Raw genomic sequence first — 13008 nt, 5'->3', positions numbered from 1 at the left:
TGGGCAAGGCCGTGGTCTAGGCAACACGGAGTTTTCCTCCGGGGGCTTCCCCGGTTTCTCCATGGCATCCCAACAATTACTCCATTCACACACAGAAGAAGGCAATGGCAAACCACTTCTGGATCATCTGCCAAGAACGTATATGAACAGGTCCCAGTCCGAGAAAAGGATGGAAGGATCCTGTTCATATGGACCTGTCGTCAGACAGAACACTAAATAAAATAAAATCTATTGGGGGAGGAAAAAAGAAACTTTTCCTTTGCATACCTGTGGTTGCCTTGTGTATATAAATCTGACTGATGTGGGCATGGAAAAGCAAACTGTACAAGATATCACACCCTAGAGTAGTATTAAAGGTAACCTGAACATTTCATTCCATTACTTCAAATAATTTCTAAGATATTTAAGTATTTCATACTCATGTTAAACACATTCCCACACTGAAAAATGGCTGTGAAGTTATAATATGCCACACATTTAAAGCTTTAAAGGCTTGTATCACATGCTTATGAAGAGTAATCAAATCTTATTGAAATGAAAGGTCAAATTTAGCGGCATTAATAGGCTACTGCTTTTGTCTGAATCAATAATTTTCCATTATTAATATGGAGCTAACTTTAACTACTTTATATGTTACATATTACAGTACCATTTTCACTATTATCTTTTAACAAAATGTAACATGCCACGTGTGTACGCTGTGTGCAAAGTGTTCACTTACAGATCCATTATGAAGCAAGCAGAAATTGGTTGTACACAGGTCAGCTGATGTCCAGTTGGAATTTGCCTCCTTCAAGATACCATTGACCACGCAAGCAAACTGGCGACAATGACCGCAGCATTTGTTTGCTGGAGGTTCCACATACTCAAAACCCTAGAATCATACACACAGAAAAATGTCTTCATTCAATGCTATATAATCTTACAGCTACTGAAAATATCATTAAATAAATAAAGGGTCTATATATTCAGAGTGAGTCAGAAGTATGTTTACAAACTTCGTGTGTGTGTTCCAGGATCCAAAATAAGAAAAAATGTTCCTATGAACATTGGGTCGCAAATGTATGTATGTACAAGACAATGTTACTATTGTAGGTATCCTAGTTATCCACGTTTCAAATCATATCACACCAAACTGTATTACTGAACATTGAGTGTTGTGATTTTGAACTTTGTAGTGATCATGCACATATCCTGTGACCTTGAATGAGTTTATGTTACAGAATTTATGCCACGTGAACTCACTAGAAACCGACATATAAAGAACAGATTAAAGACAATATATTGCACCTACTCAGAACATTGCTGTGTTGTCAGCTTGAGCTGTCTACACATCAGACACATTTCTTTTACATAGCTTATTCATATTTTACTAAATTTATTTGTAATTTTTATTGTTTGAGTTTTTTCCACAAATTTTAAAACTGTAAATTACACATAAAAATAAACGATTCATACGAATAAGCATCACATTGATAAGTCTTCCTAATGTTTTCTATTGCAGTGCAATATCATTGTAATATGGCTATTTTAACACATTTGCTCCCAGGTACTTTGCTGACAGTTGATCTTACAGCCGAACCATTTTCAGCAGTATACATAAATGGGTGTATGTCTGTCTGTCTGTCTGTCTGTCTGTCTGTGTGGTGCTTATAAGGCTTATTCAGTAACAGGACACCACTTCTCTAATGGACACTAACCCACAGTGCATCATGGTGTAGCGTACAACTCTTGAATCTTATTTCTTTTCTGTGTTAAAATCTTAGCCCAAAGACCAGGTGTCCTGAATGAGGTTTCCTCTTTTTAAATTTTTGTACAGGATATACTGAGACGGTGCTTTAAAATAGGCCCTTTCAGATAAATCCCAATTTATAATTGAATCTGCTAATAAATGCTACTTAACCTATAGCAATAAATAAATAATTTTATTTCAATACCAGTTCACAGTCAATGTCACACTTCTGAACCCTCTGCACCTTTTGTACTGAACCAGCAACTGCTTCACATGTGTATGTTTCACATGGATCACCAACTGGTGACGGCCACTCTGAGCCCACCTGGAAGTAAAGCAGAAGCAACAATCTTCATGAAATTCATTTCATAATTATTATGCATTCTTTGTACAAAATGTATGCATACAATACACAAATATATCACATTTTTATCTATAGTTCCTTACTATAATATAGCTGTAGTAGCCTTTTTTCTTCAAGTCCCCCCCCCCCTCTGAAACTAACAAACAGATACTCTATATTAAAAGGCACCAAGAAAAATCTAATTTTTGTTTCATTCCAATGTAACCCCAATTTCACATAAAGCTGCAAACTTTATTCAACTTCCCAAAAATGGATCACTGTCCAAAGAATTACTACATCACATAAAGTAAAGATCTCATTAACATTTACAATTATCATTTAAATGTTTTTCAATGTGGTAAATATTTAATAAATTGCAAGTAAAAATAATTTATGACTCTGTACAGTGTAACATTTGTAGCACAATTAGCTTTGTAAAAATTGAGTTGTATCTGCAATAAACAAATATCAACTTAATGAGACTGTAGGCAGCGGCCTTTCAGCAGACTGCGTGCGTGAGAATTGGCCTTGTGACGATGGCCTGTAAGATAATGGTCTCATGGAAAACTGTGTGTGAATGAGCACCGTAACTCAGGACTGGGTGCAGTGGCAGTATTTTGCGCATGTACCTTGTGAACTGTATCACCCTCTTTGCAAGCTGTCCTCACAATACTGGGGCAGCACTGGTTGGGTACCAGAACTTTTTCAAGTTCATATTCTGTTGCTTCCTTTTCATTTGAGATGTCAGAACAGGTCTGAACTTTGCACACAGGATGGTGGCTGCCTGCTGCATTGCCCTCACAAGTACAGGTACGACAAGGACCATCACTCCAGTGGGAGCCAGGCTGAGTAATAAAGGGAAATATAAGACACTCTGGGTTAATCTAAAGCATTTCTGTTGACCAACGGAAACTCATAATGTTTCTGTGAAATGTAAGAATATTTATTCCAGACAGTGGAGTGTCTGATGTATCTCACTGGAAGATTTTACATCATTTCTACATGGATGACTCACATTGTCCAATGTACCAATCAGAATCTGAAAATTTTCACTGCACCACTGTTTACGAACTTGCGCATCATTATGTAGCGTTACCACTCAAAAGTGACAACAGTGATCTCATAATCAGTTAAATGTGATTGCTATTCTGAATTAATTACACACATCCTAAGAGACACTCTTTTACTAACATATCCAAAACAGGTACTTAAAGAATAACATATTTTAAGCTTATTTATCACAGTAATTAGACCTGTATTTCAAGTCTGTCATAATATTGCACTATATGATATCAATTAAATGTAAATCTCAATGCAGTTGAATAACACAGAAGTACCTGCAAGGAAGAAGTATAAATTTCTTCTGTTTTTCGAGGTCTTTCACCACCAACAACATCAGATATGTACTTATATTCATACACACATTTATCCTTTGGAGTCTCTGAAACAAAAGAATTATACTTCAAGTAGACAAGGAAAAGAACTGTACTTCTGAATGTGTTATAATGAATGAAATAACCTACCGATATGAATCACACAAGACAATCATTTTAATAACTTAGCACAAAGACTGTACATTACTATGTAGTAGGGCAAGTTACAATACTAAGTAAACTACTCAAGAGGCTTTGCAAATTCCACTGTTACTTCATAAGATTAAAGAAATATGACTGTAAATTCTGGGGCTAATGAAATACCAGAGCCTTGAACAGAATCTGAAAGTGAAGCAGATGGTAGAGACTTTCCATCTGGTACCAATGTTTCACAGCACAGAAGAACTTTTGAAAACCAATTTGTTCTAATTTACCTCACATTTAACACTTTTCAGTCCTGTACCTAGGTGGAATGAACACCACCGTACATTCTACTGAGTCAAATGTTAAAACAGCCTTGATACAGTCCACAGACCAGGAGAAAATCCCTGCTAGGAATCTGATATACGCGCATGCGCAAGATTTCGTGGTGAGTGACGACCCATCCTAAAAGCATTCGTTCCACAACCACTGAACTGACAACAGACAACAGGCTTTCCTGTGTTCTAATGGGCATAGCTTTAAGATTACTTCACAATGGCACAGTGATTTAATCTAGAATATTATCGCAACACCCACACAACGCAGCACAGGTATACTCACTACACGCTACTCTTAACTGCTTGATGTTTTCAGTCTGTGTGTAGTAGTGTGAACCTCTGACATATCAAACTTCCCACCAAAAGCAGCCCTCTAGTCCACTTGATAGTAAACATTCCCCCTGCACCCCACCAGAAATGACTTACCCCCGCAGGGCTTTTCTCCTGGTCTGTGGACAGTACTCTGTTGGTCTATATTTGTTGGCTCTGTCATCTCCTGCAATCTGCAGGGTGACAGAATAATATAGTTTCATGATATAACAAAATTATTAATGCCACTTTTCAAGGATAAGAAATTGATACTATAACGTCAAGAATATTTACCACATTTAAATTGTGGACAACATTCTCCTTTAGGTACTGGAAGCTCCTCAAGATCGTAGTATTGTTGACAAGGCTTAGGTTTAAGACAATTGTCTTGTTGACACACCCACTTCATCTTCGGACAGCATCCTTTTGTATCGTTCACCTGAACCCAGCCATGACCTCTATGCGGAATGCGAGGTTGATCATTTATTTCAGAACCTTCCAAACCTAATGGATATACTTCAGCAGCTATATCTTCCGTTCCTTCCTCCTGAGGCTCACAAGGTTTGCAAGCTACCGACAAATACGATGATGTTAAAGAATATCAATCAGCAACTTGTTTATCTGTCCTCAGTTTTGAAAACTACAAATGCACATGATATTCGAAGGTTCTCACAGCAGTGAAGGTGTCATATACTGGTATTCTGGGCTGTATCGCCTTCAGGGCCAAAGACCTGAAGATGGAGGAAGCATGCTCCTCCAAAATGAAGATATCTATTTACAAGTTCACGTGGCATCACAACCCAGAAGACTAACATTGACAAAATTATACAATTTATATTCTTTCAATTTAATAACTTTATTTCCCCATCATTCCATTCAAGGGCAAGAATAATCATGAATAGAAAAGTAAAATCACAAGATATAACGTAAGTTGTATCATTAAAATCTGTACTTTACAGATTACAGTTTTGTTATGTGGATTGAAGTCTAATGACATAATGCTTTCTGTTAGCATTATCAAATCTTTGAGTTTTAATACTACAGAGTTTGTCAGTAATTTAGATGAAAGTTGAAGATTTTTATCTGAACTTGGATATTAAATTGCATCACTCACCACAGACAAACTTCGTGCAGCCCTGAGGACTTATGGTGGTTTGCACTTGTTGATCGTCTTGGCACAATGGTATCTGGACTTCTGGGCAAAGCACTTCAGTGGGCTGGGGAGAGGTCAGTGGTGGAACTGCAATGCAACATTGAATAGCATTATCATCTTATGGTAACTGAACAGAACGGGGGGGGGGGGGGGGGGGGGGGGGGGGGGTCCAGTAAAATATCGATTATTATTAAGCATGCTGTATAAAACACATGAAACAAATATCTCAAGGGGAGGATGTGGCTGTCAAAATCTTTCAACTTAAAAAAACATTTTAGAATTTTAATGAGACATGTTAGAGGTTTGTCATAGAATGTGTCTCTGGTAAGTGTAGAAACCATTTATGCTCATGAAATGTGTGGTATCAATGACTTAGTCATAAAAGCATAAATTATTTATTCACATATTTAATTAGATATGTCATATACCAAATAACTCCATGCAGCAGAGTCCTTTTGAGAAGGTGATACTGAATTAGCTTGTCAAATATGTCTTCTATGGAATGCAAAGACACCACCTTGTTCATAACAACCCACCACCAGCGTTCTGAACCAGCTGAATATACACTTATATACAGATTCAAAGGAAGTTTTAATACAGATTATTATAATGAGATGCATAATTTGTCACATACAATGAGACTAATTTAAAAATTAATAACATTTAATTTAAATTGAGAAAACTCTAATGGACACCAAACATACTCTTATCTGTAACACTATGGTGCTTATGGTACATATTACAGTCGGATAAATAAATTTTATGCTTGAAGGGCTAATACAGAAATAAGGTGGCTGTATGTGCATTTCAAGATGATAACACTTTCTTGACATGGTATATTGTATTTGGTGCTGAATGATAAATAAACCCATTTCCCTATTTTATGGTGCGTATGTAAATTGAATCTATGCAGACATGCGCATATATTTTGATTTCACAATACTGTACTGGCATCTCATTCTCATGTTTTCTCCGAAGCAAAACTGTAACTTGAGAAATTTAATTGCAATATACCATGCCATAACCACGTTTCATGACTGTGCAGCATCACAAATTATGTGCGGCTTGAAATAAACTTCAATTCAACAAAATGTTTTGCAGTAGTAGTTCTGTACTGTGCAGCCAAGTACACTCTGGCTGTATTACTTATAATGAACTGTACCTGAGTGAATGTATTTAATTTATTTGTGATTTAATGATGATGTCAATAGCAATAAAGTAACAAGTTTATTTTAAAAAATCCAAGATTAGAATAAGATATGATAAAACTGTAAATCTGACCACTTCTGTATTATTCTTAACAACAGTTGGTGAACATACTTGATAATCACAGATAACATGTATTTTGTTTTACTAAACTTTATCTTATGCATTGTATACTATGAAAACAGGTAATGTCAATACAACTTAGATAAATTCTTTCATTTACCATGTATTATCACTGCTAAGACGTAATTTAAAATCTCTGAACACACAACCAAAACCAATTTCAAATTCATCTAAGTAGCTAATAATTTTTCATAATTATGTAATTGGGGATAGAAAAATATCATTTATGTTCATACATACCACAGATATACTTTTGACAACAGTCATCCTCTGTACCAGGCACTGGTATAGCATTCATATTTTCATCACACACTGTCTCAACGGCTGGACATTCAGTTTTTAAACATGCGACCTTTCCATCTGAAACAAAAATTCTTACTTTAACTGACCTGTTCTTGTAAGTCTTCATATTTTCATAGCAACCCTCTAATTTTTTAAGTCTTATGCAAGCCACTGGATAACAGTGTATGAGATATTTTATAATTTTATAGATTCCAACATGGTTATGATATGGTGTTTACGGGGATGACGTGGTATGCATTCAGCATGCAAAGGAGACAAGTGAAGACAAAAGAGATGATCTGAGAGATGATGCATGAAAATGAAAAAATGGCAAGGTTATTGAAAGGAAAACATGTCAGCCTGCTCTGCATTCCCTATCAGGACATGGACAAAAAGAAGGAATTCTATTTGTCTGCCCAGTCCATGCCCGTAACTAACTAATGTCATCATGAATCAATGAATAGATACATATATCAAATTAATGCAAATGTGCTTGTCAGTGAAGTTTTATAGGTATGATAACCAGATACAAAAAGTAGCAAAGTTAACTTTGTAATTCTCAACATAACACTGCCACACAAATAAGCAAACTCTCCCATTGCCAAATATAGCGCAGAGTTTTCTAGTGAAATTGTCATTTCATCATCCAACTGAAACAAAACTTACAGTTTATAGGCACTGAGGACTAAACATATATATACATTTTTGAATAAAATCTAACAGAAACTTTTGCTTGTATCAGTCTTTGTTCAGTCATGGAAACTTGGCATGGCATTTAAATGCTCCACCATGAATGTATTAATCAGTCCAAATACAGTGTAAGCAAAGTCTACAATCATCCACAGTCCAATTACATGCTATATATAAATGATAAAGATCATACCTTTTGAGCAGGTACACGCTGTACAGTTGTCTGGATTCCATATCTGATCCGGAAGATGTCCTTCCTCGTCACATGGGAAACAATGCTTGATATCTTTACAGACGCCACTGATGAGAACCTGAAGGCCATGAAAATTACCTTCATACCATGGGTGTACAGATGAACAATCCAAAATAAAATGGATTACCACGTGCAGTCTAATAAATGTTTCCAGAAAAGAGACGGCTTACACCAAGTCCTCTCATAAAGATCTATTATCTTGTCATCTGAACTTTTTTATTTTATTTGCAGTGTTCTGTCTGCCGACAGGTCCATATGAACAGGATCCTTCCATCCTTTTCTCGGACTGGGACCTGTTCATATACGTTCTTGGCAGATGATCCAGAAGTGGTTTGCCATTGCCTTCTTCTGTGTGTGAATGGAGTAATTGTTGGGATGCCACGGAGGAAAACTCCGTGTTGCCTAGACCACGGCCTTGCCCAACACAAGTTATAAATTCGGGCACCGCCGGGAATCGAACCCGAGACCCCAGGATTACAAGGCCAGCCTTCTAACCGCTAGACCACCGTGGCACCCATCTGAACTATGTTGCTTTAATTTGCCTTCAATTTCTTACTGATAAAGTTAATGGAATTATCCAGATGTTTGCTACAGTCTGCCAAGTCTTGTATTAATACTATGGGCACTGTTAACATTCTGAACAATCTTTAATCTTCTCCTTGGAACCACTGTTACAAGTCCCTCCATCCTTTCATAAACAAGATTTCTGTATTTTGTTTTAAATTACTGCCTATACTAGACAAGCTTTATCTACTGATCTACTGTGGACTCTATGAACTCTCAGCAGTTCTAATATTTCTTGTCTGTATTATCTTTCTAACACTAAAATCTGAATAAACTGATTTTTTTTAGTGTTTCAATACACCATTTCCTGCCCTTGATATTCAAACCACTAAATTACACAAACTTCTTTTTTTTAAACAATCAGAGCAATGACAAGAAGTCTGACGTCAGTGAGTCCTGGTAACAGATTTCTGAGCAGATACTTGGTGGCAAAATGCCATAAAAATGCTGCACCGATGGAAGAAAAGAAAAGTGTTAAAATATAAATTAAAAAATTAGTTAATTAGTTTCACTCAATTACATAATAAAATTACCTTCAACAGCTTGTGACACATGAAATAAAAAATTAATTTATATTACAAGATTACAAAGAATTGTTAATAATAAAACTAAGTATTTTAATATTTTTGCTCAAAAGCTGTTTTCACAATTTCAGTATCAGGTGCTCAGAAATTTCATATCAGCAATCAAGTAAAAATAAAGTGAAGTACGAATGAATCCCTTTTTCCAACAAAGTTTAATTCTCATAGATGTGAAATCCACTAACCTGACCATCTGGGCAGAAGCAGCCATCTACTTGACTAAGATCACAAGACCTAGAGTCACAAGTCTGGCGGCAGCCAAGACCACAAGCTCGATACACAAAACCTGCAGAGAAAATTAAATTCAGTAAAAAATTCTAATATAATACTAATGTTCTGCTACATATTTTTGTGAATTAAAAAAGATCTGATACGATGAACAGCTGGTGTTCTGCTATGCAGAAATTACAAAATTATTCATATATTAATGATGGGTAATGTAAGTGGGCATTCTTGTCCAAGTATAACTGTCAATTTTCAGGACATGAATAATTCACCTGTACCAGGTTAAAAGAGTGTAAGTCATGACAGTTCATCAACTGAGGAACAATTTCCATAAAGTTTCCATAAATCAAAATTTCTGATTTTTCCAAAAAATTACATAAATATGATTATACAATTTACACACAAACTTAGGGCTGGAGTGTCAATTTTAGTAACTTACAGGTAATGCGAAATACAGGATGTTAACAGTAATACTTTGGTTGCAACTTATATCCCCTTGCCCTGGTATTGGTGACTTATTCATTCTCCAGCCTACGTGTTATTCACACCCACAATGATACATGTAGCCAAGTGAGGTTATGTTCATATGCAAAAAATGAGTTTACTTAATTAATTCTACACTTTCATGGAATGTCCCAAGCGATACAGTCATAACATAAAAATGTTTACTGAATTAGTCTACTGTTCAATTTCATATGCAGTATTCAATGACGTGCAGATGTAAGAATATGTAAATATCATTTCAAATGATTTAGTTTTACCAATTATTATATTATTATTTAGTGTTCTGTCTGACGACAGGTCCATATGAACAAGATCCTTCCATCCTTTTCTCGGAATCGGACCTGTTCATATACGTTCTTGGCAGATGATCCAGAAGTGGTTTGCCATTGCCTTCTTCTGTGTGTGAATGGAGTAATTGTTGGGATGCCACGGAGGAAAACTCCGTGTTGCCTAGACCACAGCCTTGCCCAACACAAGTTATAAATTCGGGCACCGCCGGGAATCGAACCCGAGACCCCAGGATTACAAGGCCTGCGTTCTAACCGTTAGACCACTGTGGCGTTCAGTTTTACCAAGTCAACAATTAAATGCATCTTTGTTCAGAAAGTACTGTACATGAGACAAACTTCATTGGGTCTGAGAGATCAAAAATGGCACACAGTTACATGATACAGATGCCAGAGCTTGTGGAAGACTTAGGATAACAAGTTCCATAATTACATACCTTCTGGACACGTATATGGACAGGAAGCGTTTGTCCGCCAGTTGAGGCAGAGTCCAGCTTCCGTGCATGCTCTAGTGTATGCTTCTAAGTCACGGCATGAAGAAGTCTCTTTGTCTATACTGTGACATCTGTCATACTGGCATGCAGCCACATATGGGTAAGGATCCACCAGTGGGTAGCACTGAAAACGACATAATTATGAAATTATCTTAGTTATAATACTCATTACAATCACACAGACACTTATTCTTTACCTCATAGGTGCTCAACCATCAAAGTCCTGCATTCACCCATTCTTAATAAGGTTCCTTTGGAACAGTTTGCAATTCATTATCACTCTGACACCTTAGTGATAAAAATATGGGGCCGCAACAGATTGAAGACTAAAAGGTTTTAATGTGTTCAATTTCTCTAATTTAATCTCTTCTTAGATAAATTTATTTTCAATGAATTGTGGTATCATGGAGGCATGCTTTCATCCCAAATTCTGCCAATTTTAGGCATGAACTTGAAGAAAAACTTTACATTAATTGAAGGTAGATGGGGGTTTTCTACCTTCCCCCTCTCCAACCAGTTATGCCACTGATTCTTTATAAATTTTTATGCCGAGCTGACCTTATTTTATTGCACATAAGAATCTAAGTATTCTTACAAATTAATCACCCAACAAATACAATATATTCATCAATTATTGTAGTTCTTAATGAGATCTATATTGTATCTTACATATCAGAACTCTGAAGATGGTAATTATACAGAGCAATTCAAATTTTATCTGGAATTTTCACAGTTCCTTGACATCGCCATTGGCTGTGAGCCTATCATAAAATATTCTACCTGCAAAATCTAATTGCCTATGTTCAATAACAGAGAATGAAGTTCACTGCATGAAATTACGTGAAGGAGTCATAATACACAACATGTGGTTTTTCAAATGAGGCATGGCATAATGAACAAACAAGCTGTGAAATTCTGTGAGTGCTCAGAACTAATCTACTAGACATAGGCTATCTAGATTATGTAAAACATACCAAAAAGAAGATGTACGTATAACTTGTTAAGCAGAAGTTACCACAGAATAAATACATTCTACTTAACAACTGACATGTTTTTTGCCACTCCTGAAAAATTCCATTTTTACAGATTTGAAACTTTACTTATGGCTCAGCAAAATGCAATAACTCACCTCCCCAAACCTTTCTTCATCCAAGATCTTGAAACACGGATCGACGTCTGGCGGCGGCGGCATGCATTCGGCAGGTTGTGGGATCACAGTACACCCTGTTTCTGATGGAAGTGGATGTAGCCAGCTCTTACCAAATTCATCTATGTCTCTGGTAACTGTTCCATTCCTTGTTGTGAAGTCATCCTTGTTGCCACTATTGCAATTACCTGTGTTTAATAATAAAATGTTAATAAATTTACATGGATTGTGTACTTAACCCATCCTGATCCTTCATCACTTAAGGCAGCGTGTCTTAGAAAAACTACCAAATTCTCATATAACATGCCTCTGTGGTAACGTTTCATAAATATCGTAAAGAAAAATACAAAGAAATTCCCAACTTGCCATCCTATGAAATGTGAATAAAAATTCTGGGAATTTACCTCATTTCAACTGTCCCACTGGCAGATCTGCTGCCACAGAGAGAAAACTTACTCAACTCAAGGCAAATTTCAGTGATCAATCAGTAATAATTCATTCCTCCATTCATAATTCATTGTTCCACGTGAGGGATACAAAAGAGGGTGCAAGTAAAATGCAAAATATAACATACTGAGGGCTGCAGGAAAGATTCAAAGCCACCAAAAATCTCATCAAACAGGTATATAAAAGAAAATGTCAAGTATTCTGCACTGTGTTTTGCTGAACAGATCACATCACTCATAGGATGGGGTACTAGGATTTAAAATCCCAGCATATGGGTCTCACATAAGTTAAAGGTTAAGACCTATCTCCCTTTATCTTGTACCTGACTAAAGATAATTAATTAAAGGACACTATGATGAGTGAAGGAATACATACAGTACATAATTTTGGCAGGGGAATGCTTCAAAATTTGGAGCTACAAATACTGAGGCAAAAATGAATAATAATATCAAAATGGATTTTAGTAAAATAAGTCCTGGTGCTATAAAGAATCTAGCAGCAGACCTCAAGATTAGTCACCAATTTTAAAATAACAGTACATATTTCCTTACCACAGAGTCCTTCTGTCTTATGTCCGTAAGTATGTGATGGCAGGCGTACAACAAATGCAAAGTTATGGAAAAAGTACGTAACTTCCAGCTGAATCTGTGGTATCAGCACAGTCACTTCCGTTCCTGGAACTTCTTCCAGCTGCAGCCAGTCATTAACCAATGGGAACTTGTTTACCAAATTTCCATCAACAGATACTTTCAGCTGGAAAGAAGAGATGCCTACAGTAATCCTTATAACATTCAATTAATGGTAAAGTAAAGTTAT

At 36.3% G+C, this 13008-nt stretch overlaps 1 protein-coding gene across 2 annotated transcripts in view; it reads right to left on the bottom strand.

The window, feature by feature from the left end:
• Hml (hemolectin) overlaps window positions 1–13008 on the bottom strand; it is a 75654-nt gene that overhangs the window by 5643 nt on the left and 57003 nt on the right. For both annotated transcript variants that reach the window (XM_087346738.1, XM_022084384.2), the window contains 12 exons: window positions 12744–12945; window positions 11728–11933; window positions 10542–10722; window positions 9274–9374; window positions 7884–8001; window positions 6959–7078; window positions 5351–5476; window positions 4531–4806; window positions 3413–3516; window positions 2705–2920; window positions 1938–2057; window positions 722–874 (listed from right to left, as the gene is read on the bottom strand). In XM_087346738.1, the coding sequence (XP_087202864.1) occupies window positions 722–874; window positions 1938–2057; window positions 2705–2920; window positions 3413–3516; window positions 4531–4806; window positions 5351–5476; window positions 6959–7078; window positions 7884–8001; window positions 9274–9374; window positions 10542–10722; window positions 11728–11933; window positions 12744–12945 (1923 nt within the window). The remainder of the gene's footprint in view (window positions 1–721; window positions 875–1937; window positions 2058–2704; window positions 2921–3412; window positions 3517–4530; window positions 4807–5350; window positions 5477–6958; window positions 7079–7883; window positions 8002–9273; window positions 9375–10541; window positions 10723–11727; window positions 11934–12743; window positions 12946–13008) is intronic.

This window comes from Zootermopsis nevadensis, unplaced genomic scaffold, assembly GCF_977971745.1.
Source record: "Zootermopsis nevadensis isolate Lab colony 2312 unplaced genomic scaffold, Znev_1.0 Znev_ptg000001l, whole genome shotgun sequence".
NCBI classification, from domain to species: Eukaryota; Metazoa; Arthropoda; class Insecta; order Blattodea; family Termopsidae; genus Zootermopsis; species Zootermopsis nevadensis.
The sequence above is the reverse complement of the archived record's forward strand: the minus strand, read 5'-3'. Positions and strand labels throughout refer to the sequence as shown.